Here is a 15,183-nt window from a genome sequence, read left to right as displayed (position 1 = left end):
AACATACTGTATATTCTATAAATGTTTAGTTACAGTTCCAGGACTCCCATCTAATAGGAGAATACATGAAAGATACATGTCTTTTACCAGATGTTTGGGGGCCGCACAAAATGGTATAGAGGGCCGCATGTGGCCCCCGAGCCACAGGTTGTGCACCCCTGCCCTAAAGCCATATCGCAGGCTGCCACGCTGCTTAGACCCCCAGCATTCAGTGTAATCTGGGAGGCAATCTTTCAGCAAGTGTTCGATTCCCTTATACTGTCACCACAGGAACCATAGCAATACATCTGTTATCGCCTTTTGCATATGAAGCAAATAGGGTGTTGCTGCTTGGCATATTAGGGTTTTAAACCTGTTTGTGTCCATAAAGCCATTTCCCAGAAATGAAACTTATTGGGCCGGACCTGAACTCCGCTCGGGACCTGGAGTCACTGGGGCATGTAGCGGAGTCACAGCCCGCTCACCTCGCTGTGAATGACAGCCCAATAACTTACTGACGTCAGCATCTAAAAATCTCCCGCCTGAATGTTACACACCGTTTCTTCCTCGCTCCCGACATGCACAGTGAGCCGAGGTTATACACCTCAGTTTCAGAAATATTGCCACCCTTGGCCTAAAAGCCAATAAACATCCCTTTTTGCAATCATTAAATCGGCCCTTTTACCAATGGTAGCATTGAGATGTGTGTGCAGATAGCCTGTACCCACCAGGCCAGCTTACAACACGTGACTTCCTTCATGAGCTACAGTCTGCCGACGTCAAAAGTAGGAAATCGTCGTCATAATGTGACTTGACTGTAAAACAAAAAACGCAGTTTTTTTTATTTTTTTAAAAGCAGTAAAGCATAAAAATGCTAAAAAGTTGATAAGTCTGTAATCTTACTGATCTGCAGAATTAGGTTTTCCAAGACTTAACTACTTATGACCTATACCAGTTGCAGAACTACAACTCTCAGAACGCAAAGACTGCCTACAGCTTTCAGCCTACAGCAGGGCATGATGGGAGTTGTAGTTTTGCAACAGCTGGAGAGCCGCAGTTTGCCTATCACTGACCTATACCTACACCCAGGACCCCCACCGATCAGCTGTTTTAGAAGGCACTGGTGCTCGCAGTAGTCCCATGGCCTTCTCTCAGCTTAGTCTAGGCCAGGGATGGCCAACCTGCCGCTCTCCAGCTGTTGTACAACTACAACTCCCAACATGCCCTGCTGTAGACTAATAGCTGTAGGCAGTGTGGGCATGCTGGGAGTTGTAGTTTTGCAAGAGCTGGAGAGCCTTAGGTTGGCCATCCCTGGTCTAGGCCATGTGATACCAAGTATAGTCGCTATAAAATGGATGGCACTGTGCTTGGTGAGCAGAGGGAAGGCCGCACATTCACTGTGAGCACTGTTGCCTTCTCAAATGGCTGTAGTTAAGTCTCGGAAAAACCTCTTTAATGCTGAATTCTCTGTCTGTGTCTGTCTGTCTGTCTGTCTCTGTCTGTGTCTGTGTCTCTCTGTCTCTCATGTTTCAATACATTCAAAAAATACAACTTGTCCTGCAAAAAAGTCAGGAAAAGCTGAAAATGAATAAAACGAAAATCTGCTGCCTTGGGATGGGGTTAAATGAGCAGTGTGTAATAATCCTTACTTAGCATGTTAACTCTTACATTCTTTGTACTTTTTGTTCCCAGAGTAACGATGGAGAGGAACGACTGGCTGTTGTACGACTTCTAGCAAAGCTTTTTGGTTCTAAAGATTCAGACTTGGCAAATCAGAACAGGCCTCTATGGCAGTGCTTTCTTGGACGGTGAGCATTTGTCACTTTCCAATATTATCATGATGTACAGCGATATGAAAGGGGTATATGAACCCTTTAAACATCTTAAAATATAATCATGCAAGGTCTGTGGGCTGAGACCACCATGAAGCCCTTCAGGACTTGCACTATACTTTTGGCTTCACTGGGTTATTTTTGTGAGTTAAAGGCTATGTACACAGCGGTCGGAATTTTTGTTTATGATTGCATGTTACTCATTTTTGGCTGAAAATCATTTTTTCAATTGGCCTTTATCAAAAATATTGAGCTGTTCTGTCACAAAGGGTTTTTCTAACTGTGACTTGTACTTTCCCTTTGTGCCAGTCCTCTAATAACCCTCATCTAAACTAACAGGTCATAAACACTTATTTAAGCCACATTCTTATCAGTAAGATAAGAACGGAGCTATAATGAGTGTTTTATAAAAGCAGAGATGAGCAGTCTGTCAGCTCCTGGTCTGATGGAAAAGACAGTTCAAATGGTACTAGTAGAGCATCTCAGCTCTGTACAGAAAAAGGACCCATATATTTAATAAAGGCCAATAAAAAAAATATAATTTTTAGCCCACAATTTAGTATAATTTAATAACTTTAAAAAAATGCCCCAAAGGAGTACATGGCCTTTTATCTTTATGGGCATAAGTTACCTTGAATAAGTAAAATTGTATGAAACATTGATGTAGTGAAGCGTCTAATGAGAAGGTCTAGTGTTTCCCTTAGTAATTCTTGAGTTTGGAAGCCTAGCTACTACATATGGCATTTGCAGATTTTCTCATTGCCTAACACGAGAGCTTTGAAATGTTGACTTCTTTCCAATTGGCAGAGCTTTCATGCTGCAGTGGATCTGTCATTGTTCCTTGCAGTCTCTGAAATATACTTTCTAGGTAATGTCATTGGGGTACACAGCCCTGTGGGGATATGCCCAGCTGACACTAGAAATAAAAAATAAAATAAAAATTTCTGAGGTGGGCTATACCCTCTCCACAGACACTAGCCTAATCCGTTTTAGTTTAGTGCCCAGTAGAGGCAGACATGACCTGCTTTTTTTCTGCAGATTTTGAGATATATATATATATATATATATATATATATATATATATATATATATATATATATATATATATATATATATATATATATATATATATATATATATTATTTTTATATTATTTTTTTTCTCTTTACCCTCTGGGGGGGGGGGTGGTGGTCTTCATCTTGGACCACCACTTTAGTAGCGCTCCCTGTGGGTGTGTACTTCAGTACCTCGCCGGTCACCCCGTCTCCCTTACTGCATCCACAGTGGAATGCCAGTGATTCCACTCGTCTGCAAGTTTATCGAAGGGTTAACCCTGCAGTGCACAAAGATGCCGGATTGTATGTTAACCTTCCCTTTCTTGATAGATCCCCTTCATTCTCCTTCTGGGGCTTTTTTTTCCAGGACTTGGGGGTGGCTGACTTTCTCTGTCCAGCGTAGGCTTGTGCTGTGGGGGAGATGCTTTCTCCTCAGAGGGTGCATCTCCATCTTCAATGATTCCCCATGCAGCAGCCACAGCACTACCTGGTGGGAGACATCTACTGAGGGTCCCTTCTTTCCTCCTGGCCAGGCACCCTTTCTTAACTATGATATAGTCTTGCATGCCCACAATTAGCAGCTTCACCCCCCTCACAGGGAGTCCTTTGCTTTCATGTCCCACTCAATATACAGGAGCAGGTCCTACTCGTCCTCGGCGTCCTGGGTCATTCCTATGACAACTACTACTGACAGAAATACCTCAGGTTTCTTTCTGTCTGGTCTGGAGACGCTTCTGACTCTAAGGGGTCATTCACAGGGCCGTATGAACGGATGCACACCAGTTTCGCAATTTTGCGGAAGGTCTGCGGATCTACAAATTCCCCACCCCTGGTTCTCCATATATTTTTCTGTACTCATACTGTTCTATTTTCCTTCCTGGTCTCGGGCATAGTGGTGGTTCTGGTTTCCTCTGTACTACTGCTTTCAGTACAAACAAATCTATTATCGGAAGGTAAAGCTAGCGATCCCTGGGCATATGTGTCCCCCAATAAATTGAACGAGAGAGGGATTTGAATGCAAGTACAAAAATGCAATTTTCCTCCAGAGGTTACGTTTTAATCTGAGACTTTGTCCTCATTATTGAGATTTTATGACTACAGCAGAAAATTATTTTCTAGAAACTTGGTTGCTTGTATGTAACTTTTTCCATTGGAATTATGTTTAGATCAATATTTATTCAATTATATTTCTGGTAAAAGCTTTTATTTTTATATTTAGGTTTAATGATATTCATGTTCCTGTTAGACTTGAAAGTGTCAAATTTGCCAGTCACTGTTTAATGAACCATCCTGACCTGGCTAGAGATCTCACAGGTAGGTCACTGCTATACTTCACTATACTAAAATGTTAAAGGGGTTATTGGGGACTTCTTCAAAATGTATGGCCTTTTCTTAGGCTTGGCCAAACGTATTAGGTCGGGCGTAGTCAGGCTCCGCAACCCTGTCAGTCAGCTCTTTGAAGAGTCGTCGGGGGAGTGCCACGTCCACCTCATTGTTTTCCTGGCACAGTTCTTTACCTGTATTTGTGAAATTGCCTGATATTGCACCCTATTCTCTTACATGGGCCAAAGCTGTAATTAATTTTAATAACAGGCACAGCCGCTACTAAACGTACAGAGCTGTGCCTAGTAAATGATAAAGGGGACATGGTGCCCGCTGTAGCACCAAGCTGACTGGAGGAGGTGCCAAGCATCTGACCCCTATGTTCTACTGATGGCCTATCGTAAATGGGAAGAGCAAGAGCCGCTGCTTGTTTGTGGCTCTCTGCTTTGGCTCATAGTGTGGACCCACCTTGTATGATATCCATATATCTGTCCTGTTATAAAATTTTACTTTTGAATTGCTATTTATAAGGTTATTCTCATCTCAGGAAAAGTCCTTCATGCAACCTAATCTTGTATGTTGCGACCAGAGGCGACTGGGGACTATATAGCTATCCCGAACAGCTGTTTTTGTAGTTCTGACCAATTCAGGCTGCATGGGGTCCTTAGAGGGAGGGGAGGTGTCCATTCTAGGAAAAGGCTTAGTCCCATAGTTAGGGACCTTTTATGTCTTAAATGTCAGTTATGGTGGTACCCCCTATTTAAGATACTTCCTGGAATTGAAGACAGAAGAAAGTGTTGAAATGAGTTTACATTCTGAACTTATTTACAATTGCGAGTGGAATGGCCTTACCTGCTGTTATATGAATGTCCTGTATTAAAGGGACTGTCCAGGAATTTAATATTGTTTTTTTTCTCAGGATAGGCTATCGTTTGGCAGGAGTACGATGTACTCCTGTTAACTTCAGTGGGAGTTGCGCTGTAGTTAACAGTTCAATCTACTACCCGATGGGCAGAGCTGTGTAGTTTTGGCACTGGAGCTGCAAGAAAACAGCTCATCAGATATCGATGGCATATTTTGAAAATACGCCATCAATATCAAAATCGTGGAATACCCCTTTAAGGTTCATAAAGTAGGTATTGTGGAAATATGTAAAATTATGACTGCTCATGTTATCTGCATTGACAGAGTTTCTGAAGGTGAGGTCACACGATCCTGAAGAAGCAATTCGACATGACGTTATTGTGACAATCATCACAGCTGGGAAGAAGGATCTCTGTCTAGTAAATGATCAGCTGCTTGGCTTTGTACGTGAGAGAACACTGGACAAGAGGGTAAGACAAGGCGTACTGTGCACAATACTAAATATACATATGTGCCACATACCAGGACACTATTTCAGTCCTGAGCGATCAGTGTAATAATCTTATCTGGTCCTAATTTATAAAATAACACCTGCATTGCTCCTTCTAATCGCACAGTGGCGAGTCAGGAAAGAAGCTATGATGGGCCTTGCTCAGCTGTACAAAAAGTATTGTCTGCATGCAGAAGCTGGGAAGGAAGCTTCCGAGAAAGTGAGCTGGATAAAGGATAAACTTCTACACATATATTACCAAAACAGCATTGATGACAAGTAGGTGGTTTCTTTTTTACTTTCTTAGCACAGTTTGCGCTTGTGCCATATATAACACTATTATATATAAGAGCTGTTCTTAATAGACTCGTGCTTTTCGATATTCTATTCTTCCATATGATGCAAGTTATTAGTCCAGACATTGTACGAGTATACTAGTCTCATGTGTGACCCTTTCTTTCTGCCAGGCTACTTGTAGAAAAGATATTTGCCCAGTTTATTGTACCACACAATCTTGAAACAGAAGAAAGAATGAAATGTCTCTATTACCTGTACGCTAGTCTGGATCCAAATGCTGTGAAGTAAGTACCGTATGCTGTTACACATGGGTGGTTGTACCAGAACCTCGTCCAGCTTTACCAGTTTCTAGTCAGGAAAAGCGGTTAAACATCTCCTAGAAAGTGACTTCTATGTCTCTATACATGGACTATTTCAGATCAATGAATTGCTTGGCTAATAATGCCACATATATGTATTTATGCACACATTAGACAAGGCCACAATATTTTTGCACAACATTGCAGCTCATTTCTTACGTAGCTATTTGCAGTCCTAGTTCTCAGTTTGTTGAATTTAAAGTGTCATTGCACTTAGGGGAAAAAAAAAGTGCCGAGACCCACTCCAATCGCTAAAATGAGTAGAGAAGCGCCGACAGAGTGCTCACTCTCAGCAGTGTAGGAAACTAAGTGAAAAGTCAGTGGGCTCGTCTCTATTCCATCTCCTGCAGCCAGAAGAGTGAGCGCTTCCCTGCCTTTTTTTTTTTTTTTTTTTTTTTTTAGAGATCTGTGTGGGTCTTAGCACTCAGGGACCCCCCTCCCACATTCAAAACCATTGAAATATACCTTTGGTATGTCATGGCAACATATTAAAGCGCAGTAACACTTAAAGTGGTAATGCGTTGGTTTTAAATGGTATCTGTTGTCAACTTTATGGTGGCTTTCCACTGCCCACCCACCACAGCCTTTCCTTAAGAGAAAGCTAGTAGTGGGACCTCACAAATAAGACAACCCCCTAATGTTAGCAGAAGAGTAACAGATTAATATCAGTGTGTCCCTCACTACTTTATGCTGCCCTCAGTGAGCACGGCATAAGTTTGATGTCTGGTCCCCTTCAGTAACAGAAGTTGATTGGTAAATCTTTGACAGTATAGTGCAAAGAGTTGTAACTCAAGGTATTGTTCCAGCTTATAACTATTATCTGATATCTGTGTTTCTGTTCCTTACATTGTTGGTTTGCTTAATACACAGGGCACTGAATGAAATGTGGAAATGTCAAAATATGCTAAGAAATCATGTTCGGGAATTATTAGATCTACACAAGCAGCCAGCAGTAAGTTTACTGGATTTTATCCGTTCTGAGAGATTTCTTTCTAAACGACCTTGCTTGTAGTACATATCTTCAGGATTTTATTGTTTTTATCTGGGCACCTTTTGTGTGCTTTTTGTGACCAGTGTATGTTTTAACCACATTTGGAATTATTTTGTCCCTAATGCATGTGTTTTTTTTATTTCTCTTTTCAGTCTGAGGCAAACAATTCAGCCATGTTAGGAAAATTAATGACCATAGCAAGTGAGTAATTCCTACCTGAACCAATGCCAGTGTCCTCTTATTGTACCCAAATGCAATATGAAATGACATGAGACTTGGATTCTGGTTTTGCTGGTTATTTATAGGACCTGTGGGATTGTGCTGTGAGCAAGGGAAGACACAAGTTATCCTGTAATGCAAGTTACCAAGTCGTATTTCTTTGTGTTACAGAAAATCTACCTGACCCTGGAAAAGCACAAGATTTTGTGAAAAAGTTCAATCAAGTTTTGGGTGATGACGAGAAGCTTCGGTGTCAGCTTGAGTTGCTCATAAGCCCAACCTGCTCGTGTAAACAAGCGGATGTTTGTGTGGTGAGTGAGACTTGTTGCTGCTTTATTTCCACTTATTCCATTTATTAAAAATGGTCAGCCCCTTTCTCTGTACAGCATTGAGATTTTGTAATAGCAGGCTCTCTGTGTACACTGTCCCATCTGAGAACATCTTGTGTGAAACTTGTCTCTGATCTCCTGAGTGCTCAGAAATTATAGCTCAATTTCTATCAAATTGCTAAGAATAGGGCTTAAAGGGACACTGACAGGCCCAATTAGCATATTTAGGTGTATATATATGTCAGTACAGGTCTTCTAAAGTCTATTAAAATCATCTAAGTAGCCCCCCTGTCCACCTTATAAATACCGAAATATAAAGTTTTATAACCTGCTTGTCCGGTCACCAATCTGCCCAAGGGGCGGCGTTTCATGTCAAAATGCGCCCAGCCAGCCGCTCCCAACTGCCGCTGCCGTTCTGAAGCCCCGCCCAGCTCATCAATATTCACTTCGCTGGGCGGCGGCTACAACTCTCCCGACTCACGATCCTGCGCATGGCCCATTCAATCCTCTGGGCACGTCCTCCGTCCAATCTTCAGCGCATGCGCACGGCCAGGGTCACATCGCGCCTGCGTACAGAGCGCTGCAGCCTCTGCTTTATGCGCATGCGCCGGGCACTTGAGTCGGGAGAGTTGTAGCCGCCGCCCAGCTAAGTGAATATTGATGAGCTGGGCGGGGCTTCAGAACGGCAGTTGGGACCGGCTGGCTGGGCGCATTTTGACATGAAACGCCTCCCCTTGGGCAGATTGGTGACCGGACAAGCAGGTTATAAAACTTTATTTCTCGCCCATTTTCCTTGGGGGACACAGACCTTGGGTATAGCTCAGCTCCCTAGGAGGCGTGACACTAAGTAAAACTGTTAAGCCCCTCCTCCATCAGCTATACCCTCAGCCTGGAGATAGAGGCTACCAGTTTTAGCTTAGTGTCCAAGGAGGCAAGACACTCCCTGCTACTGCAGGGCTGTTTTCTCCTTGTTATTTTTACTTTTTCTTCTAATTTTGTTATTTTATTTTTTCCTAGGGATACCAGAGACGCATTTGACCTCTCTGCTCTCCCGGGGTTGAGCTGCGCCAGTGCCAACTTATCTGCACTGCTGCCTCCCCCACAGAAGCAATAGGAGGATCTGGGCAGCAATGGCTCCCCTACATCCCGCCAGCTAGGGGGTCGCCCGCACGCCAAGCCCCTCTTCCAGCTTCCTGCCACTGCGGTGCCAGTGGCTGAAGGGGCGACCCTGCTGGAAAGGACTGAGGGTGAAGACGTCGCACGGTGAGATGGCTATTCCAGCCCATACCCCGTCCCTATCTGCAGCATCTACCCCTCTGGGTAAGGGGGGCACCCGTGGTCGCTCATTCTGAGCGCTCATCTGCAGGACAATGCAGCACAGCAGCATCCTCAGCACCCCCACGCTTTTCCCCCCCACGCTGCTATCTTTCTCCCCCCTCCCCCTCCCCCTCATTCGGGGCTGACTCCATTTTTCTCTTCTCTCTCTCCCCCTTCCCGCCGAGAACGGGGGGCGGGGCTTAGCGGTCCCGGCAGGGGGCGGGGCTTAGCGGTCCCGGTAGGGGGCGGGGCTTCCGCGCGCCATTTTGGGGGCGGAGCTACGTTCTCCTTCACAGGAGACATTTCAAGCGCTGGAGGGGGCGGAGCTTGTTCCCCGCGCTTCCTGCTGAGGTTTCCCGCGCTTCCTCACTCCTGACAGGAAGCTGGGACACGGTGGGGGACTCTAACCTCCTGTGTACATCGCTCGGCTTCTGTGGGCGCTCTCTGCTGCTCACTGCTGCTCACTGCTGTTCACTGCTTCTCTGCTGCTGCTGATCTGGGCCATCTCCTGACGTTCTTCTGAGGCACTGGTAGGACAGTTAACCCTCTCCTAACCCTCCTGGTCATAGCTGCTATAACCCTTTGTGGTCTCTATATTAGAGTACAACCACACTTCAGCATGTCAGATCCCACAGGTGCCCCCAAACCCTGGTACCATGCCTGTACCGCCTGTAAGGAACTTTTTCCGCGTGGGCAATCTGAGCCGCATTGCCTTGCATGTCAGGCCCCGGTGCAGGGCCCGCTTCCCGCTGCGCCCCCCGGTGCCTCTGAACCCCCTGACTGGGCTAGGTCTCTGTCTCAGGCGGTGGAAAGCCTTACACACGTAGTGGGCCGTCTCGTGGATAGACCGCCTCTCCCGCAGGCTGCCACAATCCCTGTCGCACCCGCTGGGACTACCGTTTCTGCCGCCCCCACTGGTTCCCTGCCTCCCAGCGAATCTTCCAGGGCCCGGCATACTCAGAAACGTTCAAGGGTTGAGCGCACATCTTCTCCAGATGCTTCGCTCTCTCCGCCATGCGTGCGAGCTCAGTCAAGTCTATCCTCTCAAAGGGATACGCTTTCTGAGGGAGAACTGGCGGATTCGGACGTGGACATGGACTCAGAGCTTCCGTCCAAATTGGCGTCCGCGGTGGGGCATCTTGTCACTAGCATCCGTGATACCTTTCAGCTACACGATGACCCCCCCAGCTCTGAACAGGCCGGCGTGTCCTTTCTCCGCCCCAAACAGGCCTCCAAGGTTTTTCCCATACACGCTGATTTTTCTTCTGTGGTATCCAAGGCTTGGACTCGGCCTAACGTCCGCTTTATTACACCCAAAAAGCTGGACATTTGTTATCCCTTTCCAGCGGATTCTGTGACCACGTGGACATCCCCGCCTAAGGTTGATCCTCCCGTGGCTCGCCTGTCCAAAAGCACTACTATTCCTGTACAGGACGGATCTTCCCTCCAGTCTGTTGAGGACCGTCGTACGGAATCCCTCTCCAAGGCCATATTTACTGCCTCTGGTTCGGCCCTTAGACCGGTCTTTGCCTCCGCCTGGGTTGGCAAAGCGGTCTCTGAATGGGGTTTGCAACTGGAACGGGAGTTAGGGTCGGACGTCCCTGTTCAGGACCTCCGTTCCTTAGCCCAACTAATTGTTCAGGCCGGAAAATTCGTCTGTGAGGCCTCCCTTGATGCGGGTGCCCTCATTGCCCGTTCCTCTGCCCTGGCAGTTTCTGTCAGGAGGGAACTCTGGCTGAAGGTTTGGGTGGCGGACGCCGCTTCCAAACGCTCTTTGGCCGGCCTACCATTCACGGGTTCCCGCCTGTTCGGAACCCGTCTGGACGAACTTATATCAGAGGCCACGGGTGGGAAGAGTACTCACCTCCCCCAGTCCAGGCCAATGGGCGCCCCCCGTGGTCGCGCTGGTTCGTCCCGTTTTCGGTCCTTTCGCAAGCCCACCGGGTCTAGACCCGCGGCCAGTTCTTCTTCCTCTGGCCCAGCCCAGGATAGACGCAAGAAGCCGTTTTTTCGGACGCAACCTACCTGGCGCAAGTCCCAGCCTGCACAGGCTCCCACAGGCCAGCAGCCCTCTGCCTGAAGGTGCGCCCCCACCCACCCGGGTGGGGGGCCGCCTTCTCCTATTCAGGAACGTATGGCGGGCCCACATCTCAGACGCATGGGCGCTCGAGATTGTATCTTGCGGATACAAAATCGAATTTGCGTCCATTCCGCCAGACCGTTTCTTCCGATCCCGTCCTCCGCGAGATCCCGTACGAGTGGCCGCCTTCTTCGCGGCCATTCACTCTCTAATGGACAAGGGTGTCGTCGACCCCTGTGCCTCCGACGGAAAGGTTCAGGGGGTTCTACTCGAACCTCTTTGTGGTTCCCAAGAAGGAAGGCTCAGTGCGTCCGATCTTGGACCTAAAACGCCTGAACCGTTTTCTCCGACTGCAGAGATTCCGGATGGAGTCTCTCAGGTCCGCAGTGGCCTCCCTGGAAAGAGGGGATTTCATGGCCTCAATCGACATTCAGGATGCATACCTCCACGTTCCGGTTGCTCCATGTCATCACCGCTTCCTGCGCTTTGCGGTGGGGGACGATCACTTCCAATTCGTCGCCCTTCCCTTTGGTCTGGCGACTGCTCCTCGAGTGTTCACCAAGGTCCTGGCCCCTGTCTTGGCCCTTCTACGTTCAAGAAGTGTTTTTCTTCTCCCATACTTGGACGACATCCTGGTCAAGGCACCCTCCTTCTCTCAGACATCCCGCAGTGTGGAACTCACTCTGGAGACCCTGACGCGGTTCGGTTGGATTATCAACCACCCCAAATCTTCCCTTACCCCCTCCAGACGGCTGATCTTCCTGGGGATGCTCCTGGATACAGAGTTGGCGGAGGTCCGCCTTCCGTCGGACAAGCGTCTGGCCCTTCGCGGGTCGGTTCGCAGTCTCCTCCGTCATCACCGCCCTTCCCTCAGATCCAGCATGCGGTTGTTGGGAAAGATGGTTGCCTGTTTCGAAGCGGTGCCGTTCGCATAATTCCGGATTTCCGCACCTTTCAGAGGGCAATTCTGTCGGCCTGGGACAAATCACTGAGGAGTCTGGACAGGACCTTTCTTCTGCCTCCCCTGGCTCGAGCTTCCCTCGGCTGGTGGTTGCATATCCCTCTAAGGGGGAAGTCCTTCCTTCCACTGAACTGGCTGGTGATTACCACAGATGCCAGCTTACGGGGGTGGGGGGGGGGTTTTCCCTCCCCGGTCCGTCCAGGGCGTTTGGTCTCTATCGGAGTCCAGACTTCCAATCAATATTCTGGAACTGAGGGCGATTCTTCTGTCCCTCAGACACTGGACCCATCTGCTGAGGGGCCACCCTGTTCGGATCCAATCGGACAATGCCACGGCTGTGGCATACATAAACCATCAGGGAGGCACTCGCAGCGCTGCAGCGATGCAAGAGGTGACCCTCATTCTCCTCTGGGCGGAGACGCACGTGCCGGCCTTATCTGCGATTTACATCCCGGGGGTGGACAACTGGGCGGCGGATTTCCTCAGCCGGTCCACCATCGACCCGGGAGAATGGTCCCTGCACCCAGAGGTGTTCGAAGCCCTTTGTCTTCGCTGGGGTCGCCCCGACGTGGACCTCATGGCCTCCAAATTCAACCACAAGGTCCCCCTATACCTGGCCAGGGCACGGGACCCGAAGGCATACGGCGCCGACGCGCTCGTCCTTCCGTGGCGCGAATTCTCCCTTCTGTACGTCTTTCCTCCTTTTCCCCTCCTGCCACGGGTTCTTCGGAGGATCGCGGCAGAGGGCGTCCCCGCGATTCTAATCGCCCCAGATTGGCCCCGCCGGTCTTGGTACGCCGACCTAATGTTGCTGTTGGCAGACGCACCGTGGCCACTGCCCTCCAGGGAAGACCTTCTCTCTCAGGGACCGATCTTCCACGAGCATTTAGGCTCGCTACGTTTGACGGCGTGGCTATTGAGACCGCCGTCTTAACGCGACGGGGTTTCTCCGCGGACATAGTCCGCACCATGATCCGGGCTCGTAAGCCCGTATCCTCTAGGATCTACTATCGGGTTTGGAGGTCCTATCTGGGGTTCTGTGAGTCCCGGAGCATCCCACCTCTCCGGTTTTCTCTTCCCACAATCCTGTCCTTCCTCCAGTCGGGTCTGGACCTGGGGCTGTGCCTCAGTTCTCTGAAGGGTCAGATTTCGGCGCTGTCTATTCTTCTCCAGCGTCCCCTGGCCCCTCTAGGGCCAATTAAGACCTTTTTACAAGGGGTGGCTCACTCTGTTCCGCCGTACCGCCCTCCAGTTCCTTCCTGGGACCTGAATGTGGTGCTCTCGACGCTCCAATCAGCCCCCTTCGAGCCTTTACGGGAGGTCTCCCTTCGCCTTCTGTCCTGCAAGGTCATCTTTCTTGTGGCCGTCACGTCTCTCCGACGGGTGTCGGAGTTAGCGGCTCTTTCTTGCTCCGAACCTTTCCTGATCTTCCACCAGGATAAGGTTGTGCTTCGGCCTGTCCCGACTTTCCTGCCAAAGGTGGTCTCCGCCTTTCACATCAATGAGGACATCGTCCTTCCGTCGCTCTGTCCCTCTCCTTCCCACCCCAGAGAACGGGAACTGCACCGTCTGGATGTGGTCAGGGCGTTGAGGATTTACTTGGAGGTCACCGGGTCCTTTCGGCGCACGGACTCCCTGTTTGTGGTTCCGGAGGGTTCGCGCAAAGGGTTGGCGGTCTCCAAGGTGGCTATTGCCCGTTTCATTAAACTGGCGGTGTCTGAGGCTTATCGAGCCAAGGGCAGACCTCCGCCTTTTGGCGTCACTGCTCATTCCACCAGAGCAGTCGGAGCTTCCTGGGCGCAGAGGCATCGGGCCTCGGCTGAACAGTTGTGCAAAGCAGCCACTTGGTCCTCTCTGCACACTTTCACAAAGTTCTATAGGGGCATACGCATGCATCAGCGGATGCTGCGTTGGGCCGCCTGGTTTTGCAGGCAGCGGTTTCCTGATGCTCTGGTGGTGTTCCGCCTTGGGTTTGTGGTCCCTCCCTTCTTGGACTGCTCTTGAACGTCCCAAGGTCTGTGTCCCCCAAGGAAAATGGGCGAGAAAAGGAGATTTTTGTATAACTTACCAGTTAAATCTCTTTCTCGCTCTTCCTTGGGGGACACAGCACCCACCCTTCTGTGTTTGGTTACAGGGTTATGGTCTGGCGCCCCGTTGGGTTGCTGGCTGGTTGTTTCCGTTATTGGTTGTTATCCTTTCACTACTTGGACACGCAACTGGTAGCCTCTATCTCCAGGCTGAGGGTATAGCTGATGGAGGAGGGGCTTAACAGTTTTACTTAGTGTCACGCCTCCTAGGGAGCTGAGCTATACCCAAGGTCTGTGTCCCCCAAGGAAGAGCGAGAAAGAGATTTAACTGGTAAGTTATACAAAAATCTCCTTATTTCGGTATTTATAAGGTGGACAGGGGGGCTACTTAGATGATTTTAATAGACTTTAGAAGACCTGTACTGACCTATATATACCTAAATATGCTAATTGGGCCTGTCAGTGTCCCTTTAAATAAGTGTGTATGAGCACATGGGAGTTTTATCTCTATCCCGTATCTATATGTATAGAGAGGCCCAGAGTATAACCGAAACTTAGATAACTCTGATAACTTAACTTAACCCTTTATGACAAAAACGGCTGACAATTAATAAAAAAAATTATATATATATATTTAACCCAAAATGAGCAAATTGCAATGCTCTACAGTAATATGTAACACGTCAATGAGCTATTGCATTTTGCAAATATTATGGCATGTAGCGGGGTTAGGGTCTAATGTCTGTCTGACCATTGGCATTTCACTTGCTCAGCAGCAGTCTTTTATCACCACGTGAATGAGACTGTGATGCAGCTTCCTGCACAGCAAGTACCTGCTGGGACTGCCGCCAGTCAGGTGGTCACATATCCTACCAATATGCCATCACTGTGTATGGTGGGAAAGCCTTTTGAGGCTGCTTTCAGATAGTTGCCCTATTTTGGCAGTAATAATGGATCACCTTAGTTACCCCACTTTTTGAGTCTTAGAAAGTTGCCTTAAAGGGGTTTTCCTTTTCCATTATGTTTATGGCCCATCCTCAGAATCGATCCACAAACATCT

At 48.4% G+C, this 15,183-nt stretch overlaps 1 protein-coding gene across 3 annotated transcripts in view; it reads left to right on the top strand.

Moving 5' to 3' along the window:
• PDS5A (PDS5 cohesin associated factor A) overlaps positions 1–15,183 on the top strand; it is a 99,252-nt gene that overhangs the window by 48,382 nt on the left and 35,687 nt on the right. For all 3 annotated transcript variants that reach the window (XM_044298477.1, XM_044298459.1, XM_044298468.1), the window contains 8 exons: positions 1,672–1,787; positions 4,086–4,180; positions 5,378–5,523; positions 5,671–5,822; positions 6,011–6,124; positions 7,070–7,151; positions 7,343–7,391; positions 7,581–7,720. In XM_044298477.1, coding sequence (XP_044154412.1) covers positions 1,672–1,787; positions 4,086–4,180; positions 5,378–5,523; positions 5,671–5,822; positions 6,011–6,124; positions 7,070–7,151; positions 7,343–7,391; positions 7,581–7,720 — 894 coding nt within the window. The remainder of the gene's footprint in view (positions 1–1,671; positions 1,788–4,085; positions 4,181–5,377; positions 5,524–5,670; positions 5,823–6,010; positions 6,125–7,069; positions 7,152–7,342; positions 7,392–7,580; positions 7,721–15,183) is intronic.

The sequence above is a fragment of the Bufo gargarizans genome, chromosome 1, assembly GCF_014858855.1.
Source record: "Bufo gargarizans isolate SCDJY-AF-19 chromosome 1, ASM1485885v1, whole genome shotgun sequence".
Classification (NCBI taxonomy): Eukaryota; Metazoa; Chordata; class Amphibia; order Anura; family Bufonidae; genus Bufo; species Bufo gargarizans.
This window is presented reverse-complemented; position numbering and strand designations above follow the sequence as displayed.